This window comes from Poecilia formosa, unplaced genomic scaffold (genome assembly GCF_000485575.1).
Source record: "Poecilia formosa unplaced genomic scaffold, Poecilia_formosa-5.1.2 Scaffold3, whole genome shotgun sequence".
Classification (NCBI taxonomy): Eukaryota; Metazoa; Chordata; class Actinopteri; order Cyprinodontiformes; family Poeciliidae; genus Poecilia; species Poecilia formosa.
Window position 1 is genome coordinate 2,335,741 of NW_006799942.1, and position 14,095 is coordinate 2,349,835.

Consider the following 14,095-nt stretch of genomic DNA (forward strand, 5'->3'; position numbering starts at 1 on the left):
TTTGAACTGTCATGCAGGACTTTAATAAAATTAAGAATACATAATCTTTCAAGCATTCATTTTTACTATTTGTGCAAAATGTGCAGACTTTTCAAATGAGAGCAAAGTTGATTTTTTTATTTTTATTTTTTTGCCTAAATGTGTTTATGGAAGTTAACACTACACATCACCCTAAACACACCATATCAGTTGTGAACGTTTCTAGTGCCAGCATCATACTGTGGGAATGCTTTTCTGAATAATTACACCTAAATAATTACGGAAAAACAAAACTCTGTTAACTTCAGAACACTAAACATCCCATCAGAGGATTGGAAAGGGGATCAATGGAAGGATTCAGGGAAAACCATATCAATGCATCAGAATCGTCCATTTAAAGGCCAGAATCCATTCAGTTCAGAATCTAGAACAAGACTTGTAAACTGATGTATTTAGATGGTTTCCATCCGATCTGACTGACATTCAGCTACTTTATCAAAGAAAGGGGAGTTTATTCTTTAATCTCTTATCAGCATTTCATGTAAAACGTTCTATTTTTAAATAATGAATGTATTTCAGATCATATAAACAACTGTGCAAGAGTTTTTTTCAATTACTAAAGATGTAGACAACATCCTTACTTTAGCACCGTATTTTAAGAGAGGTAACCCAAACAACAAACATGCATGATTTCACAGCAAACATTTCACCTCTTGTGGTGTAAAAAGAGGTGAAGCTGGAGAACCTGTGTGCAGTCTTCTGCTGTTTCTAGGATAAATGGTGAAGATACACTATTTGTGCATGAGATATGGTTTCCTTTTGCAACAGCGCCACTCAGTGGAAGTGACGCATTTCAACCTCGTTTTAAAGCTGCATTTATAGCAATTTGACCATTAACGTTTGTTCATTTTTGACTGGTAAATATGATGTTTGGATCTACACAAGCGTGCCTCTGTGCAAACACATAAGAATAAATAACATTCTTAACATTCAGTTCAACACAGCATTCAGTTGTATATTGAAAGCAATGAGCATGTTTGCTCTGCAAACGTAAGTGGCAAGTTAAGCAAAAGCTTAACTTGATAAAAGTGAGAATAAGAGCAAATGCTTTTATTTTAAATAAGTTGCAAAAGCGAAACAAACACCATTTTCATTTCAGGTTATGAGCAGAAAAGAAAATTTTGTACTCAAAATAGTAGATTAAAAACAAAGTTAAGGTTTATTTTAAGCACATTCACATACAATGCTTCTGGAAAATTTCCCGTTTTTCACATTTTTTATATTACAGCCTTATTCCAAATTGCATTAAATTAAACCCTTTCCTCAAAATTCTACACACAAATTCCCCATTATGATAATGTAGGGGCAAGACGGAATGAGTGTTTTGTAAATTTATTTAAAATGAAAAACCAAGAAATCCAATCTGGGTAATTATTCACAACCTTTATCATAAAGCTCAAGATTCAGTTGTTTCCATTGATCGTCCTTCAGATGTTTCAACAGCTTGAACTGAGTCCAGTTAGGGTAAATTTAGTTTATTGGACTTAACTTGGAAAAGTACCAAGATGCCTGGGAAAGGTTCCACAGTTGATGGTGCAGGTCAGAGGTCAACAACTGAGCATGAAAACAAAGAAATTGTCAGTAGACATTTGAGATTTTCTGTTATGATGAGGCAAAGATTGAACTCTTTGGTGTGAACGCCAGGCGTCGCGTTTGGAGGAATCCAGACAGGGCAATACAATCCCTACAGTGAAGCATGGTGGTGGCAGCATCAGAGTATGGGGATATTTTACAGCAGAAGAAACTGGCAGACGAGTCAGGATAAAATCAGGATGAATGCAGCAATAAACTAAGACATCATACTTTATGGTCAAAGATCAAAGAAGAATTTAATTTCATTTACTCCTCGTATGTTTATATTATTAAGAGTAATCATCGTCTCACTATTTCTCCTATGACTTATAAAGAAACTAAAAAGGTTTTCTTTAAATTTAAAGAAAATCTTGTGGTATCAAACCAGTGTTTTCTTTTATTGTTGTTTTTTTGCGACCTCCTCCATAAACTGCTGCAATTCCAGACCCGAACTGGAAATATTTATGTCATCTGCAAATAATATCAATTTTAAAAAGTTTTTTTAGCAGACTCTTCCATTTTTCTTGGCAAAAATATCCTGACGGATAAGAGGTTGCGCTGTACTGCAGAATATGACCATTAGGTGTCACCATGAGACCACTTATTGCGCTGAGTCGGATTCAGTGGACTCTACCAGCTGAGATTAAGCGGTAGCAGTAGCTAAACCTGCCCAGTTCACAGTTTGGCCGCTTTTGCTCCTGAATAGGTCCGCACAGAAACTGACCAGCAGCTGCATAAAGGCACAAGGCGCAGTAGTAGTTCCATTTAAACCCGCCTCTCTTTCCAGTAACACGTTGTTATCAGTTACTACAATATAGGAAGTGCAATGTGTTGGACTGTTTGGAGTGTAAACAACATCGACTTCTCTCAGTCTCTAACTTTAGACACATTGCTAACAAAGAAGGGGGGTGATAACCAGCAGTGACGGTAGCTTGCAGCTGCCAAATGCTTGGAAACTGTGTTTGCCTCTAGTTGGCTGTGAGGAACAATAACAGACACTGTGAAGCCAACAAATCTAATCCACTGGGCAGAAATTAGGGGATTTCTCCATGACTGTGTTTGTCGGTTAGTTTCTATATTTTAAAAAAATGAGAGAAGTAATCAGGGTAGGGCAGGAAAAAGAAGCGTCACCTTCAGGGTCACACAAGGCTTTATCAAAGCAGGTCTGAGGTCAGCCGCTGCCATGTGTGTGCTTGTCCCTTTGCCTACTTTGCTATCAAGTCCCTGTTGAAGGGCCAAGGACGATCTTAGAGAGAGAGAGAGAGAGAGAGAGAGAGAGAGAGAGAGAAAAAAGCAGAAGACCATCTTTGTGTTTTACAGCAGAGGTAAAACACCTTTAAAATGTAGGGATATAAATATTTTCTTTTGTTTACGCGGCTTACAGGGTTTGGTTTGTAGTGGCTTGCACAGACGTGTCATATACTTATGTCACTGGGATTTCAAAGCACGTAATCCTTCTTATATAAATGGCTTTTTTTTTTTTTTTTTTTATCCTGGATGGGACCTGGAGAGCAGATGAGAGATGAAGTGGCTGCAACTAAATAAAACAGCAAGCTGGCGATGCTTCCTGGCATGCAAGTACGCTGCAACTTTGATTACCCTTCAACCAACCACCCAGCATGGCAGGGAAGAGTGGTGAAGCTGCATGTCTGCATACAACCACAGTGAGCTAAAACACAGGATACAGACAGTTGTGGCGATGAGTCATGCTTTATAGGAGCAGTTTATCAAGGCCTAGGTCGTTAGATGCATTTCCAGCTCTTTTTAATCTTCCCCAGGCTTTAAGATGTCAGACCAATTTTTCTTCATTTAGCATCCATCCATCCATCCATTTTCTGAACACCCTTGTCCCTCAGTGGGGTCGGGAGGGGTGCTGGTTCTTCATTTAGCAGTTCATAGTAAAAGTTTAGATACACAGGGAATAAAAAATTCACGTTGGATCTCGAATATTTACAGCACAGAGTAGTCTTATAGCTTCATGTTTCCAAACCAGGAAAGAATGTTTGGTATCCATGTTGAAACTTAAAGCTGCACAATGAATTCATTTCATTCTTTATAGCACAGACTCAACAAGGTATCAGAAACATTCCCTGGGGATTTTGATTCTTAATAGCATAATTGCAGCTGCTGGAAACACGTCAGCAGCACATCCACTGGAGTACAGAGAGCAAACTCACTGTGATGTGAGCATGGGGGCAAACAGGGGTGATAAATCCCTCTGCAGAGTTAGTTATGGGGTACATCAGGGCTCGGTGCTCGGCCTTTTCTCTTTGTTGCACAGAATATGAGATTGTAGGCACCCTAAATTTCGCTGAATGACATCAGAACTGAAAATAAAAGGATGGCTACAAATTTTGAGTGTCAGTTAAAATGCATTAAATTCTGCAATTCAACTTGCCAAGTCGGATGAGGGAAGTTTGGGTGGAAGGTGTCAATTGCCCCTTTGCCATTTTACACTTTTGTGTTTCATACTCAACTTTTTTGGGGTAAATTTTGGTTTCTCACCGATCACATTTCAGTGCAGGATGTTTCATACCTGCTTTTATAGCCAATGATTTAAGGATATGTTCCACAGCCTAATGAAAGGGAATGTGGCTTTATGACTCATATAAATAACATCTTCAGGCTTGGGGTTGCTTAGGTTGGACTGGGGTTCATAATCTTTCAAATATTTCATCAGTTTGTACCACGAGGGAATTTTTCTGATCAGTGACTTAAAGTAATTCATATGTTCTACTCAATGTACCGTTAAGAAACATGTTTATATGACTATAAAGAAATACCATCTAACAGGAGGTGGTGGTTTAAGGTTAATGTGGCTTGATAAGTCAGCATAATCTGCTCTATTACATATATGTACATGTGCATATACACATGTATATTATATATATATATATTTAGTATAATTTTTTTTATATTTCATGCCACTCCCAAGTTCATTTTAACTTTGTGCTGGAGGTCATACTGGATAAGACTTTTTGAACACACACTACAAATCGATTTTATTTAAAAAAAAAAGTTTATTGACATCAGAAGCAATTTAAAGTTCAACAATAAACAAGGCTTTTTTATTATTTTTTTTAGGATTACAGTGGTACATAAAGATCAGTAAAACAACTGTGATACGTCAATTCTGATAACATGTTGTTTGAAATAAGAACACACATAAAGGAAAATAAAACTGAAGGAAACACTCAGATCTAACTCCGACGTTTTTACGTGCTGTGCACTGCTAGCTAAGGGAAATACTGTAAGCCCACCCCTTTAGACTGTACCAGGTAGGATATTGGTCTAGAAAAAACTACCACTGGGAAGAAAATAAGACTGGCAGAAGGATACAGACACCATACTTGTGTAGTGTTAACTATACAAAACAGGGAAAAAAAAAACTGTACAGCATAAAAACAACTGATATACACAGCCTTTATGTTGGCATTATTATTTTTTTGTTTGTTTTATTTATTTTATTGTTTTTTTTACCCCTTTGTTACTATTGTATTTTCTTTTAGCAAGTGAAGTGTGGACAAGGGGGTTAAATGCTTTATAAACAAGAAAATGACCACTATATATTGCCCGCCATTCTAATCATCATCCTCGTCATCGTCGTCCTCTTCCTCCTCGTCGTCGTCCTCGTCGTCGTCGTCATCATCCTTCTCGGCCTTGGCGGGGGCCTTCGCCGGTGCGCTGCTGCCCACTTTTCGGTAAGCGGCGATGTCCTGTGAAGGAATAAAATACATCCGCACGATGAAACCAGGCTTGGACTTTAGTTAGAAGAGCACATTGAAGCAGGAGACTTTTGTTTGTTTACCTTCTTATACTTCTCCTTCAGTTTATCTGCCTTCTTCTCGTAGGGCTGCTTGTCCTCTGGAGAAGTGCTGTTCCACATCTCACCCAGCCTCTTGGCGACATCTCCAATGGAGAGACCGGGCTGCTCGCCTTTCACCTTAGGGCGGAACTCTGAGCAAAAGATGAAGAAAGCAGATCTGTGGAAGACAAGGGGAAAACAAAAGACATGAGATTGAGCCGGTTATTAAAAAAAAAAAAAAAAAAAATGGCTTAAAGAGTTAAACTTTAACAAGCGGTACATACGGGGGTCTCTTGGGAGCATTGGGGTCCTTGAACTTCTTCTTCTTGCCACCTCTAGCTGGCACGTAGCTCAACATTTCCCTCTCATAGCGAGCCTTGTCTTGCTTCGCCAGGTCTTCAAATTTGCCCTTTTCCTTGGCGGACATCGTCTGAAAGCAGAGAAGTTACGTCATGACTGACCCCCCCCCATCTGCAACAAACTAATTTGTTATGTTTTCCTGAAGTTGTTTTATTTAAATGCAAACAGAAGCGCAGGAAATATGAACTTGCACTACCTTCCATCGCTCGGAGCACTTCTTGGAGAACTCCGCAAAGTTCACTGATGCATCAGGGTGTTTCTTCTTATGCTCCTCTCTGCATGTCTGGACGAAGTAGGCATAGGAGGACATCTTCCCCCTCGGTTTAGTTGGATCTTTCCCCATCTTGATGGCAGTATCTAGTAAACAAATGACTGAGGTTCAAATTACCTGTGTATCTTCAAATGCCAAAGATACACCTGTTTCTTTCACATTAGAAAACAAAAAAAATAAATTAATCAATGCGTATATCAGCTATTAAATATTCTTATTTTTGATTCATTAATGGATTAAAGTAACAAAAAAGAATTCAAATTATTTGATCGATCAAAAAAACAAAAGGAAAAGGCATGCTAGAATGTGCTCCAAATTTGTTCTGAAATTGTGTTTTTAAATATTAGATTGGATCATTTTAATTAATAAATCGAAATGTGATTTTGTTTACACTTCCACCAGTCTCTGAAAGCCCTACTATAAAAAGAGAGCATCAACGGAAGCCCCCCCACCGCCCCTCTGCTGTCAAACCGAGTTAGGACCACTTAACGCAGTCCACTAAAATAAACCGCCCAGCAATGACGGAGCTGATGCGGTGAAAATGACTTTATTTATTGACGCAATCTGCACGGTGGCCCCAAACATAAAACTCACTGGCCCGCGTTCTTGTTATAGCGGCTACAAAATGCCTTAGAAACGTCAAGTCACTCAGAATAACCCGTAAATGTTTTTAAAGGAACTGACTTTCTGGTCAGTAAAAAGTTTTCGCAAGTTCAGCTGAGAAGCATTAACCCTCTAACTCTATGTTGAATGTAGTGTGAATTTAAAACAAAAAAAAAAGACTAAAAAGAACCCCTCCTTGACATGAGTTTATGTTTTTATTTGATAAAAGAAGTTCGACAAAAAAAGTGATATTTTTAAATAAAATGTGCTTATTCAACGTATTATTCTAAAAAAATGCATTGTAATGTGATAAAACACTTCTCCTTTAAAAGTCCGATTTTTTCCTTTTTATTTAAATAAGCTTAAAATTCTGCTAAAATGTGTCGTTTTCCGCCCATTAAAAGCCGATGTAAGTCCCAACTAAGCTGCGTCGAGCGGAGTAGTAATGGCGCATATAAGGCTCTCGTTGAGGAAAAGGAGGTCAACAACGACGGCAATATTTCTTCTTCCATTTTGTGAGAATGCCTTCTTCATGAAAGAAAGTCCCCCTCAAATGTCTCCTCCCGCCTCCCAGTTCGCTTTGCAACGCGACAAACACGTCCAAAAAGCCGGCGATCCTGACAAAATATTTCCCCCGATTGATTCCTATTGCACTAGCCGCCTTGTATAGTAATACATTGGGTCTGTGCTGTGTCTATGAGCGGGCTGTGCTACTGACTGGGTTTCTATGAGCTCCTAATGGCCGCTCGTCTTCATCCACTAACATGGAGAATATGGCTCCTTCTCTTTGTGTCAGCGCACAGCCATTGCACTGCATGCAATAGAGGGCAGAGCGACCGCGGCGACTACTTCGTTTCAAGCCCCGATTTCAACCCTTTCCAAACGTCGGAAAAATACCCCGGAGGCGTCATTCGATTCACGAAAGACTGAACTTTATTTTGCCGCGGTTAGATTTAATAGTTGTCGGTTTATTTCTCGAGAAAAGCCGGCCAGAAAAAGTTGAAGCGAACTGCGCCTCTGTCCCTGGCTTCCCATTTGCCTCTCTGCCTTGTTTCCTATGCGAATACAGTCAGCCATTACAGTAAAGCGCAGATCGTGAGGTAATTTTTTCACTATCTTCTCGGGTGACGTTTTACAAACAAATAATCATCCGAACATATTTTGAGATGGTCTTCATTTTTCTTGTGCTTTTATGATTTTTTATGGCTTTATTTCGGATCTGTACTCTTCTCAGTCTTCACATGACAGGCGTTCAGCTTCGCAATGCACTGCAATGGCTAGCTAACGGTGAGTCTTCTACCATTGTCGCCTATCGTGTTGTCCGCTAGACATTCTTGAATTTTTACACGGTAACTACAACTTGTTTCGACTTCATTTCTTTAAAACAGGATGACTGTAATATACAAAATTATTCGTATTTACCAAAATACGCAATATTCGTCGAATTTAACCAAGGTTAATTTTTATTTCTTCTTTTTTTAAACAGAGCGTCTGCCCTCCACTCTCAAGCAGAGTAATGTGATGTTACCCGATTAAAGCCGGCTATTTTGCTGTTATTTTTAAAGCTTTTCTGAAAAATATATATATTTAAAAAACACAAGATCGTTTCATGTTTGATCAAGGCAAACACATAAGTAAGATGTTTAGGATTGTTATCTCCATCTTCATCATTTGAAACACTTAAAATATTCGTGTGTACAATACTTACCAACTGACTATCGCTGGATCTCAATGCTCTGCAATGGCTGTCTATGAGAGAACACAGGCGATACGCAGTGTCTTCAGTCTTCAGCTCGCTCAACATTACTCTCGACGGCGCTTCCACGCCATTGGCCAGCGCCCGCTTTGCGGCTCCTCGGATTGGTCAGAGGCTTTTCATTGTCCTAATAGAAGACGAGGTCCCATTGGCCCTCTTTTGTGAAACGTCACCGAAGTTTTGTGAGGCGGGTGGATACAAAAACATTAGAGTTCCGAGCATGCTGCTGAAGCTGGTAGTAGTGTAGTGTGTTTGCCATAGTATTGAATTCACTACGTTGAGCACAGTGTACAGTAGGCGAGCTAAATGAATGAGAGAACGCGGAGCGCTTATAAACGATGAACGGGGCGACTGCTAAATGTTGCGCGGCCGTGTTGGAGGGGCTTTACTCTTCTCAAGCTAACGACTCCACGGTGCATTCCATTCAATGCACCTGAGCTTATTTGCAAATTACGCTATTAAAAATGCGTATAAGGAGCATTGCGGTTTCTAATCTAAAGGTTACTATTAAGTAGTTAGTCGTCCTCTACGTGACAGGCATCCACTAGATAAGGAACAATGTCATGATTTTTGCTCTAAAATGAAAACATAATAATATTTCTGTATATGTGCCTGAATACCCCAATGTTCCTGATTTATAGACCATCATATAGGGACACTTAGCACAGCTGCTGAACTTTACACCAGTTTCTTGCCCTCTCTCAAGCAAATACAACATATTTTACTATCAGGATACATATATTTTGCCTTTTGCAATATTTTACATATAACCATGTATTTAAATTAATTCAAATATATAACGGCACCCATCAAATAGTGATTAATATATTCAGAGGATAACCATTCTCAAAATTATTTTTTCTCATTGAAAAATAGATTTTGTTTGACATTTTGAGCATGCTTTGAAAAAGTATTCATACCCCTTGAACTTTTATCACATTTTATCTTGTTTGAACTACAAATCTCAATGCATTTTATGACATAATTTAGTTTATGTGTCAGATTAATAAAATGGGTGGCACAATTTCAAAAGGGAAATAAAACTTTTTAAAAATCTGAAAATTTGTAGCATGCATTTGTATTCAACCCCAATAGCCAATACTTTGTAGAACCCCGTATTGCTGCAGTTATAGCTGCAAGGTATTTGGAGTATGGGCACGTTTATGTGCTTTCTAATTCTTTTTAGCAAACTGTAGTCACATTGAGTGGAACAAAGCTGTGAAAATCAGTTTCTAAGTCTTGCCACAGGTCCTTATTTGGGTTTAGATTGGACTTTGACTGGTCTTTAAAACACATACCTTAATCTAAACTGTTCTATTGACTCCTCTGGATGTATATTGTTGTCCTGCTGGAAGGGAAACATTTGGCCATTTATTTATGTATTTTTATTGTATAAAAATATTGTATTTAACTCCATTCATCCTCTCATATTTTGACTCAGGCAACCCCACAGCATGATGCTACACCCACCATGTTTCACTCTGGTGTGCTTTGGTTGCTGTGCAGTGTTGCGTTTCAGCCACATATTGCACTTTGCATGTTGGCTGAAAAGTTCATTTGTGGTCTCATCAGTCCAGAATAATTCCATCACAAGTTTTCTGTGTCCACCATTGCTTGATAGCTAAAGGGGCTGAAAACATTTGCATGATTTACATGCCATGCTTTTCAAAGTTTTATTTGAAAAGTATTGAATACTGGAACTGAATATCACTTTCTGTTCAATTATGATCTAATTGAGTTTGGTTTGTCACATAAAACTTTAAACAAATACAATTAAGTTTTGATGTAGCACAACAAAAGGTGCTAAAGTTCAAAACTTTTGCAAGGCACTGTACAGTAGCTGACTGAAAGATACTTATTCCTGATAAAGACAGGTCTAGATACTAAAGAGTAAATAAGAAGTAAAACTGAATCTGATTAAGTCTCACCTGAAAGGAATCATTTTTATGCAGCAGCATGTTTATTTTGGATGCTGTCGTTTTTGTTTCTATCATTATTTAAATAGGTTTAATTGAAAGTCAAAATTATTCATACCCCTAGTAGATTTAGTTTTAAAGTGATATTTTCAGTTTACCAACAACTAGAAGTCATGTTTTGTTTTTGTTTTTGAATGCATAGTAGAGAACTAACTTGAATCTGATTAAGACTCCTTTGAGGGAGTGGAAAAATTAGGCTGGCAGCAAGAAGAACTTCCAACCTAAGAGAATTAGGTTAAAATACCAGTGGAAACAGTGAATTTTAAAAAGAGTTTGATTGTTATACAGACAGATTTTTCCATTGAATATTGGAAAAGGTGTATAAAACTAATTAGAATGTTTTTTTTTTTTTTTTCTGAATTAATACCATTTTCATATTGCTGTATTACATTTTGAGTTTGTGGAGATTTAGAGAGTACCTTTTTATCCAAAAAGTATTCACTTTGTTGTTATATTTATGTGAAATTGATTGTATTTTTGCGCTGCTGAAACTTAGGGAGGGATTATATTTAAAAATGATGCTCTTTTTTATTTTCAAGGTATCAGAGGTCTTGTCAACATCCTAGGAGTTACAATGCTGCTGACCTGAGGCAGAAATTTTGAATCCGAGACCCCTTTTGACAAACCTCAAATATAAGAAGACAGTGACTCTCTGTCTAGTTACAATGAATCATACTGCACAGAATATGACCATGTATGATATATCTGGTTGGTATTCTCATTCTTGCATGAATTTAAGTGCTAATTTAGTGAAAATCGCTGATCTCTGCTTGATAACCAAGACCGACAGGTAATGATTGACAGTCATTTTTCCTTTTTTTTATTCCCCCCACTCCCATCACTTCCTGTCAGAAAGCAAACTTCTCAGTTTTCTCAGCCTTTCCTTTAAATCTACATCTGGGTTTGAATAATTTGGGGTTTGGATCGTATACTTCTCACATCCCTATTAGAGTGATCCCCTGAGCACTTTGGAATATGTTTGTGCATTAAAATTTGTATATAAAATGTAGCATTAGCTTTATTTGTCTTTCTTTTCACTTGAGTGAATGTATCCAAAATAAGTAGGGTTATAGTTTTTTGCACCATGTCTCATGGATGATTAGGAGATTTAACCACTGACCTATCAGTTAGAGGACACCTCATATGCTAACCTGGGATATGTGATTACGTAAAATCAACTTTAATAAGCTATTAAAACCCAATAAGGCATGAGTTAGTAAAACAGATTGTAAGTTTAAATGTATTTGAATATGTTGTGATTCATGTGTAGGAATGATTTAATAACAATAGAACTCTTGTATTGTTTAATATTTTTGCCTCAGTTCTGTAATATATTATGCATAGTTGATAGGGGTTCATGTTTTTATTATTCTAAGTGTGACTGTTGCAATTTTTTCAAAACAACTTCAAATCAGAAATTGATATACTGCTGTTACACTTGCTGAATTAATTGCATAATCAAGAGATTCTGAAAAGGTCATGTTTCTGTATTTGCTGTTGTGATAAGCAGACATCAAAAGCAACACTTTCTAATACACAAATTATGCAGTTTGAGCTTTGCTAAAAACAAAAAAAAAAAACAACTCTTGTCATGTTACAATCAAGATCAACAAAATGTTGCATTTTTCAGTGTAGCTTTAGCTGAATGCTCCAGATTGTTGTCTTGCTGGAAAATAAATGTTTTCTGAAGCTCTTGCATTTGAAAACAAATTGTCCTTTGGGGTTTCCCTATATTTTTGCTGAATTCATTTTATCTTCTTAAAAAGCCTTCCAGGGTTTGCTGCTGACACCACCGTGTTTCACAGTGAGTGTGGTTTGTTCGTGGTCATGTGCGGTGTTTGGTGACCACCAAACTTAGCGTTTTGTTTGATGCCAAACTCTAGTCGAGCCTTCATATAAGTTTTTTTCCAACTGTGGCTTCTTTGCTGCTTTGACTGGTAAAAACTCAGGCAACAACTGCTGTATGTAGTTTCTTCCATCTCAGCTGATGGGGCTTGTAACTCCTTCAACATACTCATAGATGTACTGGTGGCTTTCCTCACTAGTCCCCTTCTTGCATACGCTCTCTGTTTGTGAGGATGGCCTGATCTAGGCAGATTTACAAATGTGCCATCCATATAATTTAGAATTCCTTGATGATGTATTTAACTGAACTCCCGGGGATGTTCAGAGCCAAAGTGTGTTGATCATGTTTGATTTGTAAAAGCAATAAATAAGAAAAATATCCAAGAGGATGAATTATTTTTATTGGCACTTTTAGTTACCATAGTTATGCAGATGATACATATTTCATTGTCACCAGGTAACTTTGAACCCAAGTGTTAGGACAAATCATTGTATAGGTATGACAGCTTTTTTTTTTAGGTTATATAAAAACAAAACTGAAGTATTTAATTTTTGCCTGAAGAAGGAGGGACCAAGAGTCAGCAAACAGCTTCAGTTTTCACAGCTAAGCTACTGATCGGGTCCAAAACCTGAGCATGATGACGGACTCAGTTCTGAAATTTCAGACAATTGCACACAAATCACATAAGAACAACTGTTAGCAAAGAACTTTTCTAGAATTTAAGGACTAATGTCACAGCAAAATATTGCAAAACTCTTCATTCAAATTGCTGCCACAGTAGAGAATTAATAGCAAATTTTCAGTATAAAAAATTAGCTTTTTTATTGTTCATTTATAACATAGGTTGGTTCCTTACTGTAAATTAGGTTCAAAGTCCAAAGCTGATCCATTTTTGGATCTAACTCTGAAACAAAACAAAACATTTGGTGCTGGACGGTACACCAAGTGGCAGGCACCACTGAAGTTTTATTAGCACAAATCTAATATCAAAATTTGCTCTTTAGATCTGAAATCAAATATGGATTTTTTAAAAATATGAAAACATTAGTTAAACTTTTCACAAATAAGCTATTAGGGCCTGCTGCAATATTTTCTTGTTGCTTAACCTTTTTTGTTCATACAATGTAAGAACCTTTTTCTCTGTCCCTTTAAACAAGAAAGGGAGTTGGTCATGATCTTCTAAATATAATCATATGTTATTTTTATAATTGGTGCTTATCCCTGATGTCTTTATGCATTGCAACAAACTAATTCAAATGGATATTATTCTTTCTAATAGCATATTTAGAAACAAAGAAAAATGGCTGACAAAGACTTTATTCACATCCTTGAATTAAAAATGAGAAGGATGAACTAATTTCAAATGCCAATCACAACCCAGACTCAGGCCACATGTCTTCCTGCGATGCTGCCTGTCTGTGCCTCCCTTTGCATCAGGAGATGCCACGGCAGAAAGCTATAGCTGGCTCATGTTTATGCATTCTAATGAGCACTCCCTGGGAAAAATATGCAAATTCATTTTGTCATCAAGAGGAAAATAGAGGATAGGAGAGCTGCAGATACAGGAGGGGCTTAAGGGAGGAGGGCGAGTGCAAGAGGTGGGATTGGGTTAAGGGAGGTGTTTGTGTGTGAGTTTGCGTGTCTGTGAGTGTGTTGTAAATGTGTGATGGGGGAGTTAAGGCACAATGGAAGTAGACACACAGTGAGCGACATATGTAGACCCAATCCCACCCCCACCCCCACCTATCTGTTCTTAAACAGATTCCATATAAATAAAAGCCACAAAAAATTATAAAAAAAAAAAATTCCCTTCTCACCCTCCGCGGGTGGTCTCTTTCATCCTCTGAGCTCGGGTCCTCTACCAGAG

General features: G+C 37.7%; 2 protein-coding genes across 3 annotated transcripts in view; one reads left to right on the forward strand and one right to left on the reverse strand.

The window, feature by feature from the left end:
• Positions 1-4,620: 4,620 nt before the first annotated feature.
• hmgb1a (high mobility group box 1a) lies at positions 4,621-8,467 on the reverse strand. The gene is made up of 5 exons (XM_007554511.2): positions 8,359-8,467; positions 5,973-6,133; positions 5,701-5,846; positions 5,420-5,594; positions 4,621-5,327 (listed from the first exon to the last, which is right to left on the reverse strand). Exons 2-5 carry the CDS (start codon positions 6,117-6,119, stop codon positions 5,193-5,195), a joined length of 603 nt encoding a protein of 200 aa, XP_007554573.1. The 5' UTR covers positions 6,120-6,133; positions 8,359-8,467; the 3' UTR covers positions 4,621-5,192.
• The window catches only part of uspl1 (ubiquitin specific peptidase like 1), a 19,625-nt gene continuing 12,435 nt past the window's right edge, over positions 6,906-14,095 (forward strand). The window contains exons 1-2 of one of the 2 annotated variants that reach the window (XM_007554498.2): positions 7,611-7,750; positions 7,885-7,937. In XM_007554498.2, the coding sequence (XP_007554560.1) occupies positions 7,892-7,937 (46 nt within the window). In that variant the 5' untranslated portion in view covers positions 7,611-7,750; positions 7,885-7,891. Of the gene's footprint in view, positions 7,938-14,095 lie in introns of both variants that reach the window. The other variant, XM_016672903.1, reaches the window with a different exon arrangement.